General features: G+C 46.5%; 1 protein-coding gene across 1 annotated transcript in view; it reads right to left on the reverse strand.

The window, feature by feature from the left end:
- The window catches only part of DBNL (drebrin like), a 28,240-nt gene that overhangs the window by 3,827 nt on the left and 6,584 nt on the right, over positions 1-17,829 (reverse strand). Inside the window, exons 2-9 of the mRNA XM_027861241.1 lie at positions 13,571-13,626; positions 9,712-9,824; positions 8,631-8,705; positions 5,271-5,417; positions 4,041-4,118; positions 3,591-3,742; positions 2,932-2,974; positions 1,885-1,978 (exon numbers count right to left, since the gene is read on the reverse strand). Of these exons, the coding sequence (XP_027717042.1) occupies positions 1,885-1,978; positions 2,932-2,974; positions 3,591-3,742; positions 4,041-4,118; positions 5,271-5,417; positions 8,631-8,705; positions 9,712-9,824; positions 13,571-13,626 (758 nt within the window). The remainder of the gene's footprint in view (positions 1-1,884; positions 1,979-2,931; positions 2,975-3,590; positions 3,743-4,040; positions 4,119-5,270; positions 5,418-8,630; positions 8,706-9,711; positions 9,825-13,570; positions 13,627-17,829) is intronic.

The raw sequence follows: 17,829 nt of genomic DNA on the forward strand, positions 1-17,829 counted from the left end.
TCTTTTCTGAGGGCCAGACTGCTTCTCCAGACACACACCCCCACTCAACTGTCCAAAGCCCAGCTCAGCTTTGCTCCTAAACCTACTCTCTTCTGACATCATTATTTGTGTTTGTGATACCACACTGATCGACCCCCACTGCGAAAGCCTTAAGGTTATCTGTGGAATGGAGAGGTGAGGGAGGAGGGAGAGTGGGCTACCATTTTGTATCTATTCTCTCCTCTCAGTCACCATGGCCACCACTTTCAAACAAGCCTCATTAATGCACCTGGAAAATGCAGTTGCCTCCTTACACATCTTATCACATCTGTTCTCGAACCACAAGTCCAAGCAAGATCTGATTGTGGCCTCCCTGCACTAGAAAATCAGTGCTTCCAAGTGAGGTTCAGACTCTCCTGAGTGGCATTCAGGGCCCTCCACAAGCCAGTACCATTCTCCTTTTCTCATACTGTCCCCTCCCCAAGCTGGTCTCCTCTCTGCCCCCTGATGCGCACCCAGATTGGGGCCCTGCCCACCCTCTGCCTGCTGAATTCTCATACATCCTTTAAAGTTCAACTCAAATGAAAACCTCCTCCAGAATATTCCCCTGAACCCCCAGTTAGCAATGGACTTCCCTCTCAGGCCTCCTTCTCTGGTCCTCTCCAAGGCCCTTTTCAAGCCCCAATGTATACCACAGCTGTCTTATCTGCATCATATTCCCCTACCAGACTATACATTTCACGGGCAGGGCATCTTACCTAAATTTTTTATCTCCCTCAACCAGGGTGTGCATACTGCAGGCACTCAATAAATATTTGCTGAATGAATAGCTATATGAATGCACACAAACACCAGGAAATGAAGGTCAGGCTCAGAAAAAGCCCGGTTCCCCTGCATCCCAGAGCCAAACGCATTCTTAGATGAGATCAAGCAATGAGATCTCACTCCCTCTCCCTGCTATTTCCTAAGTGTCCCATCAAGGCCAGTAAATGCAGTTTGGGAGTAGGGGAAGGCAGTGGAGAGATGGATAAGGGAAGAGGCACTTCCCTCCACACTGCTAGAGAATTATCCCATGATAAAATGAGACGTGAGGATCTACTCTTTCCTGATTAAACCACAGGGAACGTTGATTCTGAAGTCCTGTGGGGCCCAAAGGCTTGGTGACTTCAGCTCCCGAGCACCCTGCTGCCAACCTCCCCTCTCCGGAAAGGTAGGAAGGACTGGGGGGCTCGAACAAAGGGCAGATAGGAAGCTGGGCACCCTGGGACATACAGAAGACTCTCTGAAGCTGCTCTTGGCACAGAAGAACGAAACCTCAGACTCAGAATGGATCTGAGAACGTTCCACGGTCTAGTCCCCTAATTAACGTCATTAATTCCCTCTACAACAACTCCCATTAAGCTTCTGTTTGAACCCTTCAGTGATGGGGAACTCACTACCTCAGGAGGCAACAGAAAAGCCCCCAACTTGTCAAGTCTAAAGGTTGTCGAATACGGTTGTACAGAAGTCAGGAAGGACATTCAGAGTGCACTCATGGCAGTGCCAAATATCCCTGCAGTAACTGCCTCAAGGCTGTCAGTTTACAGTCTTGTTCTCTAAAACAGAGGAGTCAAACACACAGCTTACGGGCCTGAGTACACTCCTGAGTACAGGTCGAACCAGATTAAAATGTAATTGGGAAATATTTAACAAAATAAATAAAAAGACAACAGAACATGGAAAACGCCAACGTGTGAGCCCCGGTCTTCACCTGAGTTTGACCCCCTCCCCCTCCCTTGGTCTAGAGGAGGACAAGCCACACTGTACACTCCCACTGGCTCCTGGACCCACCACAACAGGAGCCAGGGGCCTGGTGGCCTTCCCTGACAACACCCACACCAAAGCAGCGACACGGCCCCTTCTCACCTGGCTGAGAGCCCAGAATGGAGGTCGTGGACATCGCTCTCTCCTTCTGTTTAAAAATATCACGTGGGTTTGCTAGTCGATGAGATGCTGCCTCCTGGAAAGGAGGGAACGTACGTGAAAACGTAAACTGCCCAAGCACATCTGCACAGCACTAGTTCACCAAGAGCTTTCTCACAATGCCCCTGAGGACTGGGAGGTCAAAGTATTATTACTCCCATTTAACAGTGAGAAAACAGGCAAAGAGAAGAGGTGATTTGCTCATGACTCATTAGACAAAGTCAATAAATCATGACGTTGGGCCCCAATCTTAAAATTTTCTGCCTGATGCCAAGCGGTCTCTCCAGTAATCACAACTGCAAAGTGCTGCCGTGGCTGATCAGTTATTAAACCCTTGGGCTAAACACTGACCACCCTTGTAGGCCTGGACTCTAGAATGGGAAAGCTGAGGGATCCCTGGAGCCTCTGTGAGCATCAGACTCGGCCCCCTTCGGCCTCTTCCCCATGAGAGGAAAAGAAGAGATGAGTGACCCCGGGCCACAACTGCAGAAGTGCTACCATTCATCCAGAGTCTTGTGTGGGCACACCGTTCCCTTGCGCAGCTCAATCCTCAATCCTCATCTGCCTCCAAGCCGAGCTCTCCTCTTCGAGGCTCTCCTGCCATCCTCTCTACCCTCTGCAAGGTGCCTGGAGGTCCCAACCCCAACTCCTCTCCCACCCCAGAAAAGGTTAAGCGCCTTCAGGGCAGGGACTGTTTGTCCTCGTCTCCCCACCGTCCAGCACAGCGCAGAGGTTGGACTGGGCTGGATTACGGATCCCAACTCTTTGAGGCACACATATATCATCCCTGTTTTACGGATGAGGAAACTAAACAGGAGCAAGCCTCAGGGCCCGCGCGGGATCCCATAGTTCAGTGTCCTGCCTCCTGATGGACATGTGTCTGTCCTCCAGTCCCGTGGCCTGAGCCCCCCACTCAGGGTGTTCCAGTCACTCATTTTGAGCTCAAGGTGGCAAGAAGGGTCCAAATATCAAAGACAAGCTCATCCTCACCTGTTGCTCCTTTGAAATCTTTTCTTGCTCCTGCTCATACTTCCTATCAGGTGAATTGGATGAGAGGAAGAGTGTTAAGAGTCAGATCAAATACTTTCAGGTAAACCTGACCCTCCCTCACTTCCTGCTAAGATGTCCTTGCTTGAGAAACCCCTCTCGGGTAGTACTTGAAGGGAAACCTTCACTAAGGAGCGGGGAAGGAAGGAAGGAGGGAGGGAGAGAGGGAGAGAGCAATAGGAAACAGTGAACAAATGATGGGGTGTGAATGGCACAGAATGCTACAATTGTGACAAGACACATGAGGAAAGAGGTGGCTTCAGAGAAACTGGTGTAGTGAAGGAAGAAGAACCAGGAGAACAAAGAACTCTGAAAGCCTGCAGGGCTCTGATCAGGGCCATGACCACCTGTGCTGCCAGAGGACCAAGGAGGGAACATGCTGCTGTCTCCTAGCACAGATGGACTCAGGGTGCAGATGGTGACACAAATTTTCTGGATATTGCCAATGTGGGGATTTGTTCTGACTGTGCTTATTTGTTATAGGAGCTGTTTTCTATTTTTCCCAGTGAGGGAAAAGGTGGAAAGAGGTGGGGAAAGAAAAATTTTCAATTGAAAAAAAAATTAGCTTAAAAACTAAAAAGAGGACTGGGCCCAGCCTTCACCTTTGGGCATCAATCTCGTGGGCATGTTCCTGGTAGCGCCGCTCTCGCTCGGCCGCCTCCTGCAGGTCCCGCTCCCTGCGTTCCTGCTCCAGTCGCTGGCGCTCCTCCTCAGCCCGTCGCTTCTCCTCTAGCCGCCGATTCTCCTCGTCTTTCTGCGGGGACAATGATGCTGATCCTTAGGTGTCCTCACCAGCTCCAAAATAGGAAGAGGCGGAGTCCTCAGGCCTGTGGGCACCTCCCACTCTCCCCATCCCATCATCCTCTCTCTGCACAATGGTCACCGGGAAGGGCAGACAGCACTTAGCCGCCTCTGTCCACAACACACACACACTGCTCCTCAGATCAGGACTATCAACTGATCCCTCCATCTTCCCTCCAGCAAATTTCTTGTTCACTACCATTCAGAACAAAAAGATCGCTAGAGTCCCAATCCTTAGCCCAAATGCTCACCTCTGCTTTGGCCCAGAAACTGTCTTTACCAACCCTTTTGATCTCAGACACAGCATTGGTTTTTTGGTACACAGAGCCCTGTGGAGAGATAGATAATTTTCATCAATGACCCGGACCTTGAAGGAAAACTACGCTTCCGAGGCTTCTTAGACATGAGATCCAACTGCAGACAAAATCATAGAATGTCCTCACTTTCAGAAATTTCTCCTTAAATCAAGAGGTTCAGGTCTTGTGGCAAGTACTGTTAGATACAGACGTCTTGCACCAAGCTCCTCCTGGGAACAGAACCCTGGGGATGAAGATGCCAGGGCCCTCTACAACATAAAGAAGTAAAAGATGACCATTAGCCTCCCTGACCTGCCCACTAGGATTCTAGGCCAGTCCTACTAAGCTGGAGTCCTGGAAAGACCCAAGGCATCCTATACAAAAGCACTTTAGGGGCTGGCTCAGTTCTGCTACAGGATCAGTATATGTGCCCTTGGAAAGCTATTCCTCAGTTATCGTATGAGACAGGCTCACCACAACCATGTGGTACCCACACAAAAAAAGCTACAACTGTATGTAGCAGGACAGAGGGGGCTCTGCACTGGTTGGAGCCAGCTGGATCGGGAGGTTAGACTTTGCTCCCAGGAGACAGGGCTTCTTTAGGGCATCTTAGCCCATCACCTTACCTCCACCCAAAGCAACTACTACAGGTGGTTCAGCTGCCCAACAACAGAAGAGTGATTACTGCCAGCAAACATTAGATTCAAATGCTATGGTAAATAGCAAGAGTCCCTGCATCTGGGTTTGGAAACCATACCAATTCCTGGAGTAAAGACTGCGAGAACAAGTGGCCCAGCTCAGGGGATACAGCAGGGACTCCTCTCATCCTAACCCTCCCTGACTTCCATTTTAGAATCTGGAACATTGACAAGGTCTGTTATTTCCTCAATTTGGAGGTACTGTACCATGTCATGGTTGTGAAGGCCACTTCCCTAACATCCCCTGAAGCAGACAGATCTCATCAGGCTGTTATGGTTTCAGTGACAAATCAGCTTCCAAGAAGAGCTGAATGTAGGTCTGTCCTAAGAGGGGCTTGGGTGCACAGTCCCGCTACTTCTGAGCAGAACAGACATCAAAAAGCAGGAGCCAGGACATCTAGTCATCTGTATCCCTCCTCCTCCAAGCTTCTCTTCAAGCAGTCAATCCCCTGGCAAGGACAATACTGGCCCTGGAGCAAGAACTCACCACTGGCGCCTGGGGGCCTGAGTCTTGGAAGCGGCTACTCTCTTTGTGGAAGTTATAATTTGCCCCTGAAGCTTTGGCAACCTTCTGCATGATGGATTCCGGCTCAACGTCCTCCTCAGCCCGAGCATTGATGGTCACATGAGCCCCCTGCAGGCAGATGCACAACTTGGAGAAAGGAAGGCCCAGCTACCGAGTAGACAGTGGTCATTTATTCACCCCATCTCACAACATACAGAGCCAACAGTGAATGCTGTTCTGCTCATTTCCCAGAGGAGAATCCAATTTTACACAACAAACCACAAAGGACAAGACTGTGGGAGTGATTGGGGGTGGGAAGGGAGGTCCACAAGGTAACCATCCCAGTCAGCCAGGCTAACTCTACCTTCTTTCTGACCTTGCGCCCCACAGTCCCAACAGTTGCTAAGCCCTTTCATTTTTAACTCTAAAATCTTTTGCATGTAACCACTTCTTTCCCTTTCCATTGCCTTATTTTATCTCTAGCCCTCATGGCACCTCCCCTAGACAACCGGACTCCTTCCTGGTCTCTCACTCATAAACTTGGAGAATATTGTCAGCTGACAGCCAACACTTCCCACCTTCTACGGTGCTCCACAATGCCAGTGAAGATAGCATCATTGGCACTTTGAGGGAGGAGTGTCCCCATTTCCCTACCTCTAGAATAGCACAGTAAAGGAACTGGGATGGGTGCTGCAATGATGCCCCAGGATGCCATGGCAGAATGAAGGGCTCATGAGAACATGCTCAAAGACCTTCCAATTTAAGGAAATTAATGCTAAAAGACATCCCGGAAAATTGAAGCATCTGAAAAAAGTGAACCACTAACACCCTCCTCCCTCCTTTACCAACTTTCTCTTTCCTATATATTTAGGAAGAAGACTGTTCTTTCCACCTCACAGACAGCATCACCAGGAGAACAACAGGGAAGCCCTGCTAAGGACACAATCAAGGGCATCCTCCCTCTCAAGCTCCATGGCAGAAAATGTTTCTTATCAGCTATGCCAACTTTGCCACGGATTCCCTAAAAGACTGACCAGCTATAAGGCCTGGCAGGTGCCTTTCCAAAGTGCTGATGTCAGAATGTGGCCACCAAGAGCCAGTGGCTGCCAGGAAACTGAAGGGGACGGGGGGGGGGGGGGGGGGAGGACCTGTGACTTCACTGGTCCAGAGAATCCTTAGTGAGGAAACTCCCTTTATTCTAGCAGTCAGCTACCCTCCACTGATGATCTGATGAGCTGCCTAGGACCCTGAGAGCAAGGACCTGTCCAGGGTCACTCAACCACTATAGACCAGAGGTAGGACTTGATCCCAGGTCTTCCTGGCTTCGAGGCAGGAATCTATCCACTAAGACTCTCCATATCCCAACTCTGGACATTTTCTGTCTGTCCCCCATGCCTGGTACACTCTCCTTCCCCATCTCTACCTCCTCTTTTTGGCTTCCTTCAGGTCCCAGCTAATATCCCACCTTCTACAGGAAGTCTTTCCCAACCCCTCTTAAGTCCAGTGCCTTCTCTCTCTTATCCCTATTTATACTTATATGTAGCTCGTCTGTATGTGTTTATTTGCTTGTTGTCTTCCCCATTAGACTGGGAGCTCCTGGAGGGCAGGAACTGTCTTTTGCCTCTCTTTGTATCCCCAACACTTGGCACAGTGCCTGGCACACAGCAGGTACTTAATGTTTACTGAATGACTACACCACACTGCCTCTCTCCATTCATTCGACACGGCCTGGGCAGCTGAGTATAAGGTATCAGAGAAGACACAGAAAAAAAGACAATCCTGGTCCCAAAGAGCTAATAACTCTAGCAGAGAGAAAAGAACCAGCATGCCCAACAAAAGGAGGTACAAAGAATGGTTGGGGGGCTGGGGGTTGCCAATTACAGAAGTCTTCAGGGAAGAGACTGAGAGGGACCATAAGAGATGTGTAGGACCTGAAGGACAGAGATTAGAGGAGGGGTATTCAGGCAAAAAAAAGACCCCAAGAGCAAGGGTGTGCAAGGATCCAAGCACAGGGTGAGTTTGGGGAACACATGCCACCTGAGCTGGTCAGAAGCAGCCCAGTCTTGAGCAGTGGGCCTCAGAGCACCACATTCTTTGTCATGAGGAGCCATGGCACACTGAAAGCTGGTAATACAACAGGAATGCTGGGAGACTCCCAACCATAAAAGCAATTGTTTTTGTTGAATTCTTTGAGAATTCAAGGTCTCGTGTTTAGTGCATAGAAATAAACAGGGAAATTAAAATAAACATATTTTGCAAATGCTATGCTTACCATAATATGTATGCCAGCTAAGATTAAAAAATGGGCCTGTGGTGTCATTGATACAGGAAATTCCTGAATGAGAACACACACTCTTTCTACTAACCATTCTCTGCCTCAGTCTTAGGAAGCATCCCTGAACTCTCAAGTGACTTGTCCAGGGTCCCATAGCAAGCATATGGTACAGGGCAGACTGGCTCCCATATCTGCTTGGCCCCAAGCCCAGCTCTCTATATACCATACCACACTTCATCTGGGTTAAGTACAATTTATAGTAAACAAAATGACCTATCGATTTTATCTTATCTGCAATACAGCATCCAAAGTCTCCCAGCACAGCCAGAGTGCGGCAGAAGGGCCTCTGAGAGTCACAGAATGTCACACAGGAGGGCAAGGGGAGAGAGTCAGAAAGATAAGCGGAGGTCAGCACCGCAGGCAAAGGTGCCTGGAGGTTACTCATTAGTTAATGGGGAGTCACCAAAAGTTTGTGAACAGGGAGGGGACTCAGGGCTAAGCCTTAGGAAGGTGGCTCTTGCAGCAGAGATATAACAGATTATTAGAAGGAGCAGCCCCATAAAAAGGAGAGAGGCAATTTAGGCCTGGCTTGAGATCATGACAGTGAAAATGGAAACGATCCTACCAGTACTCTGTGACCCAGTGACACTAGACCCTGGCTGTCCTTCCTCCAATCCCAAACAATTTTTCTGGCTACTCCCAGGCTAAAATCTCACTGTCAATAAGAAGCCTTTCTCAAACTTCCTCAATGGCAGTGCCTGCCTTCTCTGCGTATCTCATGAGTACAGAGCTATCTCCAGGATGGGAGCTTCTTAAGAGCAGGGACAGAACTCAGCACAGTGCCCAGTTCATAGGAGGTACTTAATAAATGTTGGTTGACTTGACTTGAAATAAGGGAAAGATGTAAGAAACATTTCAGAGTTAGAGCTGAAAAATCTCAGCACCAATCAGTGTTGTGAAGGGAAAGTCCGATGAGGCTAGGGAGCTGGAGGCAGGGGTCGTGTGGTCAAGTCAGGTTGGCAGAAAGGAGCTGGTCTTCCGAGCGCCCTCCCAAGTGATACCTTTACCTTTAGGAAGCTTGCCATTGTGCTGACGTGGTTGGCGCAGGCCCCCTTCCGCACATCGTTCACGCCTTCACCTGTCTGCAACACAAGGAATGACGGCTTCGTCTTTGGGTCTGACCCCTTGACTAGAAAACAGGCTTGCTCCCAGAGCGATCCCACCCCGAAGCAGAAAAGGACAAATCTCAAATGACCCACACCCTCTCAGCTCTTCCCTGTGAAAACGCAAAGGAAAAGTGCTTATCTGCCTATGGCAGGCAGCCTAGGGAACAATGGAAAAGCGCATGAGTCCATGTTCTACTACTTCCTACCTGGTGGCAGTGGGCAAGTGCCCCTTTTCCTCATCTGTACAGGGAAGGGGTTGGCATCCCTTAATCTCCCTCCCCCCTCACCTGCCCATTTTAAAGAATCCAAGAGCTATAAAGGACGCCAGGGCGCATCTGGCCCAATTCTATCCAAAACGTGAAGGCCCTCTCCAACACTTCTGACAAGTGGGCTTCCAGTCTCTGGCTCTACACCTCCACTAACTGGAAATTCACTCCCTCGTGAGGTAGTTCATTCCACGATCAGGTGGGTGCAATTCTTAGGAAGCTTTCCCTAACAAAATAATGACCCAAAGTCTTTGCTAAAGGCTGCCACCTTAGATCGTCTAATCCAACTCCCTGCCTGAGGCTGTAGAGTAAATGAAGCAGGAGACACTGGAAACACGAAGCTTTTAGCATGGAATCCTGGGGACATCTGAGTCCTCTCATATTACCCCTAAACTAGCCTACTGCTGGTTTTATGAGGGACTACCCTCTTTTGTTCTTTCTCTGGTAACATTCACAAAAGGTCTAGGAATCAAATATCCCTTCTGCCTTATGTACAAATGATAAAACTTGGACAGAGAGAGAAAAGAGTGATTTGCCACAAGTTAGATGGCAAATCAGTGACATGTGGGTTAAAAATCAAAATTCTTAATCCTACGAATTATACAAAAGCCACAGGATCTCTTTAGAATTTGCTTTTTTTTTTTTTAATGGGCCGATCTTGGAAGACAAGCAGGAGTTAATTCTGAAGGAAAACTGGAAATAAAAGCTCTACCTACCCAGTTGACAAGGACAAATTTGGGTAGGCCGGAGTTTGGGTCCTTCACCCGGCAGAAAGCGTACATCACCTTCCCGCTATTTAGCTCCTCCACCATCTCTTCCAAGCCACCTTCTGCAATACAAAGTAGCAAGGAAGGAAGTCAGGAAAGCATAAGGGAAAATCCTAGGGAAACTGATCAGAGCTCACAACAACAAACAACAACAAGAAAAACAAGCTTTGGGTTTTTTTTTTATTTTTTGTTATTCTGAATGTGACAAACACCAACGTGAACATTTTCAAAAGCAAACAACAGAAAAAGAAGACTCTCTGTGAAACTATGACCATTACATAGAGTTTGTTTTATCCAAATGTATGAAAAATTCAAGCCAGTGGTTTCAAAGTCGTCCTGATCGTGTTCTCTAAATGCGTCTTCCGTGTGTTTTACAAAATGCTCTAATGACCTTTGTTCCTTTCTTTGGGGAGCATCACTATCCCTCCCCAACTCAAAAAAAGTCTTCCCTGGTAACAATTGAGAAAACAAATTCAGATTTGACTATAGACAAAAAAGACTGTTTCATTCTACACCTCTAACCCATCACTTCCAGCTGGTTAATGTACTGACCAGAGTCTTGAGACAGTTTTTCTTTACAATATTATAAATAACTTCATAAGTTATTGTTATTATATAAATTGTCCTCTTGACTATGCCCAAAGGACTATAAAACTCTGCATACTTTATGACCCAGCAATACCACTACTAGGTCTGTATCTCAAAGAGATCAAAGAAAAAGGAAAAGGGTCTAAATACATACAAATATTTGTAGCAGCCCTTTGTGTGGTGGCAAAGAACTGGAATTGAGGGGATGCCCATCGACTAGGGAATGGTTGAACAAGTTGTGCTAAATGACTGGAATGGAGTACTATACATGTCATAAGAAATGATGAGTAGTATGGTTTCAGAAAAACCTGGAAGGACTTACATGAAATGATGCAAAGTGAAGTGAGCAGTACCAGGAGAACATTGTACATAGTAACAGGAATATTGTAACGAGGAATGATCAATTGTGACAGACTTAGCTACTCTGATTAAGGCAAATATTCACAACAATTTCAAAGGACTCATGATGAAATGTGGTATCCCTCTTCAAAGAGAGAACTGATGATCTCTAAGTGCAGATGGAAGCATAATTTTTTCCATTTTATTTCTGCTTTTTTTTTTTTGCAACATGGCTTAATGTGGAAGTGTGTTTAGCATGGCTTCTCATGTATAATGGGTAACTGTCTTCTCAATCTGTCTGGAAGGAGTGAGGGGAAAGAAATTTGGAGCTGAAAATTAAAAAAAAATTTCTTTTAAAAATTATCATCCTGACCTGCTTACTTCACTTTCCATTAGCTCATACAAGTCTTGTAGGTTTCTCTAAAACCGTCCCTTTCATCATTTCTTATGGTACAGTGATATTCCACTACACTCATACACCATAATGTATTCAGCTATTCTCCAACTGATCGGCACTCCCTTTGTTATAACAGAAAGAGCTAGTCTATTTTTGTACATGAGTCCTTTACTTTTTACTTTGATTTTTCTTTTATCTAAACCCAGGAGTGCTGGGTATTGCTTTATTCTTACAGTTTCCATCAGCCCATGGGAAGAATGGAAATAAGCCAAAACGACTTAGTTTTATGGCAGTCTAGACCAAAATGAGAAGTAATGAGGCTGAGAAGTGTGCCCTGCACTCAAGTCAATAAAACTCACTCCTGTCCTCACTCTTGCTCAGAACCCCAGAGACCACTTCCTCCACCTCAGCAAAACAGCGTCACACCTTGGCTGTCTCCTGGGCATTTTGAGGGGGCAATTATAAGGATCCTCTAGAAGATCCAACTGTCTAAGAGGCCATTTCACTCTTTTTTGCTTTCCCGTTTTTATCACTAAGGATAGGTAACTGAAAAGTTAGGTTAGTCTCTATTTACAATTACAACCTCTGTGGGGTTTTCAGAGTATCCATTGGCTAGCTATGCCAGCCAGAACACACACACGCACAGATAACAGGTGGACAGACTTTAGGGCAGGAAAAGAAAACGGGCTAAAGGAAATTATCACAGTTCAGGAAGTGCTATAGATCAGAACCAAACAGCAGCCCTATTTAATATACTGAAAAAGAACTATGTACTTTAAAAAGCAATGAGAAATCTCATTATGAAGCAAGGGACTGCAACATTACCACGCCCACTCTCAAGCTCTGCCTCTTCGTCTCCAAGGCAGGGCTGGTGGTGTAGACCACATCTCTAGGAGGAGAGATGAGGCAGAGAAAAATAGGACAAAAAAAATCTGTATCAATGAGTTTTTAATTGTTGTTGAAATAGGCTGGGAGGGGAACACCATCGAAGAAAAAAAGGAGTGTTGCCATTTTCAGGTTGAGTCCCATCGTTCTGTGCCATCACTGAAAAGCAGTCCCGTGCTGGCCTACACTGCCCTTGATATGCCCACGGTTGTCACCAATGCCTCTGGGTATATATATGTGTGCACGGCACTTGAAAAAGATTCAGCAAGACAGTATATAATTAAATGGTTAGATTAGCAGTAAAGATACTAAGTGTGACCCAGAGGAGTTAGAATGAAGGACATTTCTGATTCGCCACTCCCTCCTACTCCTCCCAAGGACAACAGAGGCGATTTGGGGGATTTTATTTAGTTGCTTTTCCAAAACTTTAAAAGATGTGTTATTTCCCTGGGATGGGTGCTCTTTCCTTCCCCAGAAAGTACGCTCTTACTGAAGCCTTACAAGACCCCCGTTTTATCAGACTCCATGCCCTAAGAGCACTTACAGCCTCCAGAGGCCTTAGTATTAAGGGAATGCAGCAGGGTCAAAACAGTAAAGAATGAGAGGGTCACAACATCTTCACAAGTGTCACTGCTCAGGCAACAGCAGGTGGTCCCAGGCTAACACATCAGGGGACATACAAGGAATCATGAAGTGAACAGAGGGATGCCCCCGGCTTCTCACAACTGCTCTCAGTTAGCTACTTTTCTTGGCAATGCAATCACCAAGGTAAGTCAAAAAGCATGTTATTAAGTGCCTACTATATGCTGGACACTGGCCCACAGCAGCGTCCCCCGTGCCTCTCATAAGCAGTCACTGGTGGAAGGCCCAGACGGCCTTCACAACCACTTCCACCCTCAATCTGCTCTAGCAGTGGTGAGCAGCATCTCCTTGTCCTTTAGGGCCCCTCTAAGTAAACACCCAGAAGACTCAAAGAGGCTGTGTACTCGCTCCCTTGGGGTGCTGAGGATTTTTATTTCATACTTTTGTGTTCCCAAAGACCCACCACTATATGTGCCACCGTATAAGTGAGAAAGAGCAAGGCCATGGAAGGGACGCGTCCTAATTTCCTGTTGCTACTAGTAACAAAAACCCTTATACAACCTCAAACGTGCTTTAGAGGCAAGAGGTTATGAAAGAAGCTGTGAAGTTGACATCCCTGCATTTATTCAGGCAAGGAAAGAAGTCCAAGTTGGAAGCAAGACATGGTGGCAGGATGACTTTGAGGACCCTTGACCTGTTCCTATGTTGGGGACAATGAGGCCTCTCCCAGCAAACAGCCCACATAGGCCAAAGAGAAAAAGTTCAGCAAGCAGAGGGAACAACAAACAAGATAAAGAGGGGAAAAGAAGAGCAAAGGAATTAAAAAGTGCCCAGTCTAACCTGCATTCTGCAAATAATCTGTCATTTCACCACTGAGGGAGAACTCCCAGAACGGAGCTTCCACAAATTCAGACCAGCGTCTCTTTCATAGCCTATCAAGGACTGCCCTCTTCCCCCGTCATCAAGGCACAACAAAAAGTCACTTTGCACCCACTTCCCCAACACACGCAGGCTCACCTCCAGTGCCGGCCACACGGATGTCATTGCTGTTGCCTTCGTAAGTAAACAAGGCCCTGTAAGAAAGCACAAGTAGATTATGCGGTCAGGTGTCACAGTACACCCTTTATCTTGAAGTGCTACAGAAGTCCACAATAATCTGAGGCCTTACAAATGATATTAGCTGAATTTGTATGAACACCTAACATTTCACAAACTTCTGTCCTTCAAGGTCAGGGGTGCAAAGTATCATTATCCCCATTTCCGAGATATGGAAACTAAAGCTGAGAGAGATGATCCACATAGCCAGTAAACGGCAGAAGAGGGCTGAACCCAAGGTCCAGGCGGTCCACTTCTAACCCAGTGCTCTTTCCATTACACTCATCTGCCTCTCTAACACCGGGATAATATGATTCTTTAAAAAAAAAAAAAGTAATTAGATACTAATTTTCCATGGAGGTCACTAAAATTCTGCAGACAGCTTCCTCAGCTAGTCAAAGGAATTCACAGTCAAGGATGTAGAAAAGTCAGAGGAGACTGACTTGTCTATTAACAGACAAGAATCATGAACTAAGGTTGCTAGCGAAGCTAAAAGATAAAGGGAGAGATCCCCTTATATACCTAACCCAAAGCAACTTAAGCAAAGCTGGGAAGATCAAGCAGGAGAAAGATACAAAATTAGGCAAAGGGCCATCGCACTTAACTCCCTTTGTGTGTACACCTGCTCTGTATACTTGCGGCTAACATAGCTGTCTAGGCTGGGATGAAGCCCCGAGTCCTGATGTGAGGGTAGCTATTTTGATATTTGAGACTTCTTATTCCCTGGCCACTGCATCCCAGGTGCTGAACACATCACATTAAGATCACTCTCATTAGCCTTGGACACGTTACTGTCTCCAGCCACTGCTTTAATTTCTTCACATAAAAGTAGGGCCTTATTTCTTTGTTTTCCTTTTTAACAACATCTGCATTTACTTCCAAGGAATACTGGGCAAGTAACTGATAACTACAACACCCATGAAAATGTACAGGCTTACAAATAAACTCACAGCTACTTGGGAAAAGTCACAATCATGAGTTGTTTGATCCTCATTTCACAGACAGCAAGCTAACAAACTAGGGCAATTCCCCAGCTTTCCAGCATAAAGAAGCAAGTTAAGTGAAAATTCCCGCATCCAAAACGGCAATCACATTAGCCGTCTTTAAACCAGCCCAGGCAGGCAGCTTTGTGAGCTATCTTGTTTTGCATTCAATCAGGAGTTTTTAACCTTCATTGGTGTCACCAACCCTTCTGGCAGTCTCGTAAATTGTACTAACCTCTTCTCAGAACAATCTTTTTAATATACAAAATAAAGTACACAAGATTACAAAGGAAACCAAATACACTGAACAAGTTGAAAACTAATTCACAAACAAACCCTCCTGAAATCTCCACATGGACCTCGTGGCAGTCCGTGGGCCTCAGACAGGAACTTCTATATCAGAAAAAGATCTGATAAATTGATCTCCAACATACAATAAATGAGAAGCAAAATTCATTCAGAATTCATAGTTCACCACCCAGGAATAAAATTCACTTGGAATTCCACGTATAGTAGAATAGTCTCTGGGTCTACGTGTTTGTGTATATCTAACGATGTATAAAGAAACACGAAGCTGAAGACAAGACCCTATTGTTTCCAAAGGGCTCTGTCTAGCCTGGCACACTGGCTTCACTCACAGCCATGTCGAGACGATCAAGCAGATACAGTGGTGAAATGAAAAGGATGAAGGAGGGAAAGCAGACCCAGACAGGATTCGGTGGATCAAGTTAATGAGGAAACAGCCAAGAAGGAGACAGTGCTTTTGCAGGGAATGAAACACAATGCAAAAGACTTTCAGAAACACAGGTGGGAGTAAAAAGGAGTGACCCAAATGAACTGGGGAAGAGGCTGTCATTATTTCAAATTATCCCATCCAATTTATCACTGATTATATCACTGACTCACGGCTTCTGTTGTGGTCAAATGTTTCCACTCCTCCCTGAATGAGGAAACACTGCTCCTTTCTGTGAAGACAAAGGTCTAACCACGGAGTACTCGCTCTAGCAAGGATGGGCCCTCAAGGCTAACTGGGAGAAAGGCACCAGCTCAGTACAGACTCTATTAGCCCTCTTTCTGATAGGAAGCAAAGTAACTCTTTGGCCCCCCTGCAAACTCTTCAAAGTTACCTCCCACTGATCCCCTAAGACCCCCTGCTTCGGCTAAACTATTTTGCTTGCTCCCAGCAACAGAGCATTTCTATATAAGTATAATACGTGTACCTGTCCTCGAGAAGGTTATCGTCTTCCTGGGGAGAGAGGACATACAAAGTTAAACAACACAGATAAACACAGATCACAGTTTTGCCAAAGGAATGGTTCAGACAATCAATGCCACTCCACAGTGAGTTGAAGGGATCTGAGAAAGTTCATAGAACAGATGTTTGGGCTGGGTCCTGGAGCAGGAATAGGATTTACAAGGAGAGGGAAGACCTGTGAGTTGGGATCAGGAGGGAACAAAAGCACAGAGGGAAGAAAGTGGAAGTCAGGGGAGACAAGACATGTCCAGGGGCAGTAGATAATCCAGGAATGGTAAGAGAGGAAGCAGAGAGGACCACCTAGCTCTTGCCTAGGGAGATGAAGAGAGAGCCTGAAGCCACACTATGGGGGACTTAAAGGCCAAGCTTCCATGGCTATGGAAGGTTCTGAGGCAAGAGAATGACCCAATCAAAGCAGCATTTTGACAAGATGTGTCTGGTAGCAACCTGCAGGACTGAAATAGAGAGGGATTCGATACGGGAAAATCCATCAGGAGGCTATTACAGTAATCTGGGCATGCAGTGTACAGGCTTGTAGTGGGAATAATGGCCTCTACAGTTAGGGTTTGAAAAGCATTTTACATCCATCTGCTTCACCACTGACCCATCTACCAACCCTGGAAGAGAGGCACTATGAGTAGGGTTCCTATTTTTCAGATGAGGAAACAGACTCGAAGGTTTTGTAATTTTCCCACAATTAGTGTCAGAGGTACGATCCAAACCCAGGTCTCACCTGCCTTCAAGTCCAGAGCTCTCACCATTACATTATCCAGCCTTCCCTATTAGAATGGTAGCAGTGAAATATTACAAAGGAAGAATCAAGTCTTTATGACTGACAGACAGAAGTCAAAAATGCCTCCAAGATTTCAACTGAGTAACAGGGTCATAAGAGCAGCAGAAATAGGGAAGCCAAAAAGAGGAACTAGGAGCTAGGTTGAGAAGTTCGATTTTAAGCAAACTTTGTTGGCAAACTACCTTGAGGCACAAACAGGTTGTTCAGATGAAAATGCCCAATAGGCCATTGGAAACAAGCCAGCACAAGGCCACCCCACAGCCTGCTGCTGGCCTGATCTCCCAACCTTCCCTCTGACTTCACGGCTCCCATCCCCTCCTGTGTCTGTCCCTTGAGGAAGAAGAAGAGCAACAGCAATTGGGGGTGGGCCTTCCACCTCCTGCTGGGCAGGTCCAACTTCCCTCTCCTGTTGAGCTCTCTCCTCACTAATCTCCAGCCTTCAGAGGAGTAATGAAGCAGGAATGACCATCTGCCTTCCCCCTCGGGCTCCCCATGTCTCCAGTCTCCTTTGGGAAGTGGAAAATGGCACCCTCCACATAACATTCTCACACTGAGTCATACCTTTGCTCTTGCTAACTTGCATGCAAATGCAACACCTCTGTGTTCAAGAATCCCCAAATCCTTTTATCAGACCGTAATCTATTTGATTTTCACCTCTCCCCCTGCCTTCCTTTACAAAATTGTACTCTTCATCCTGTGACCTCTAACCCCTTGACCCTTCAATTTCCTCCCAGGCCATCTTCCCTGCACTAACCACTCTTTCCTCTTCTCCCCATCTTGACTCCCTGGTGAACTAATTCAACTCTATACTGTCCTCCTCTCTTGAACCTCTAGCCCCCTTATTATTTTGCCAACTACACCCAGCCAAGCCTAAGCCTTGGATCACTCCTACATGCTGCTGATCAAAGGTAGAGAAAATCACTGCAATCATTCTGACTATGTCCACTACACATCTTCAACTGGGCCCTCACTGCTGCTTGGCAATCCTACTAAACCTCCCTTATCAACTGACTGTCCCACCCTCCACTGCAGCTCTTTCAAACCTCCCATGGCTTCTGCTCCCCTCCCCCCAACCCTCTCAGCTGGGAACCTTGTCTTATATTTTACAGAAAAAATTGAGGCTATTTGCCATGAGCTTCCTCTTCTCCCC

Source organism: Vombatus ursinus, unplaced genomic scaffold (assembly GCF_900497805.2).
Source record: "Vombatus ursinus unplaced genomic scaffold, bare-nosed wombat genome assembly UNPS02014599.1, whole genome shotgun sequence".
In the NCBI taxonomy this organism is placed as follows: domain Eukaryota; kingdom Metazoa; phylum Chordata; class Mammalia; order Diprotodontia; family Vombatidae; genus Vombatus; species Vombatus ursinus.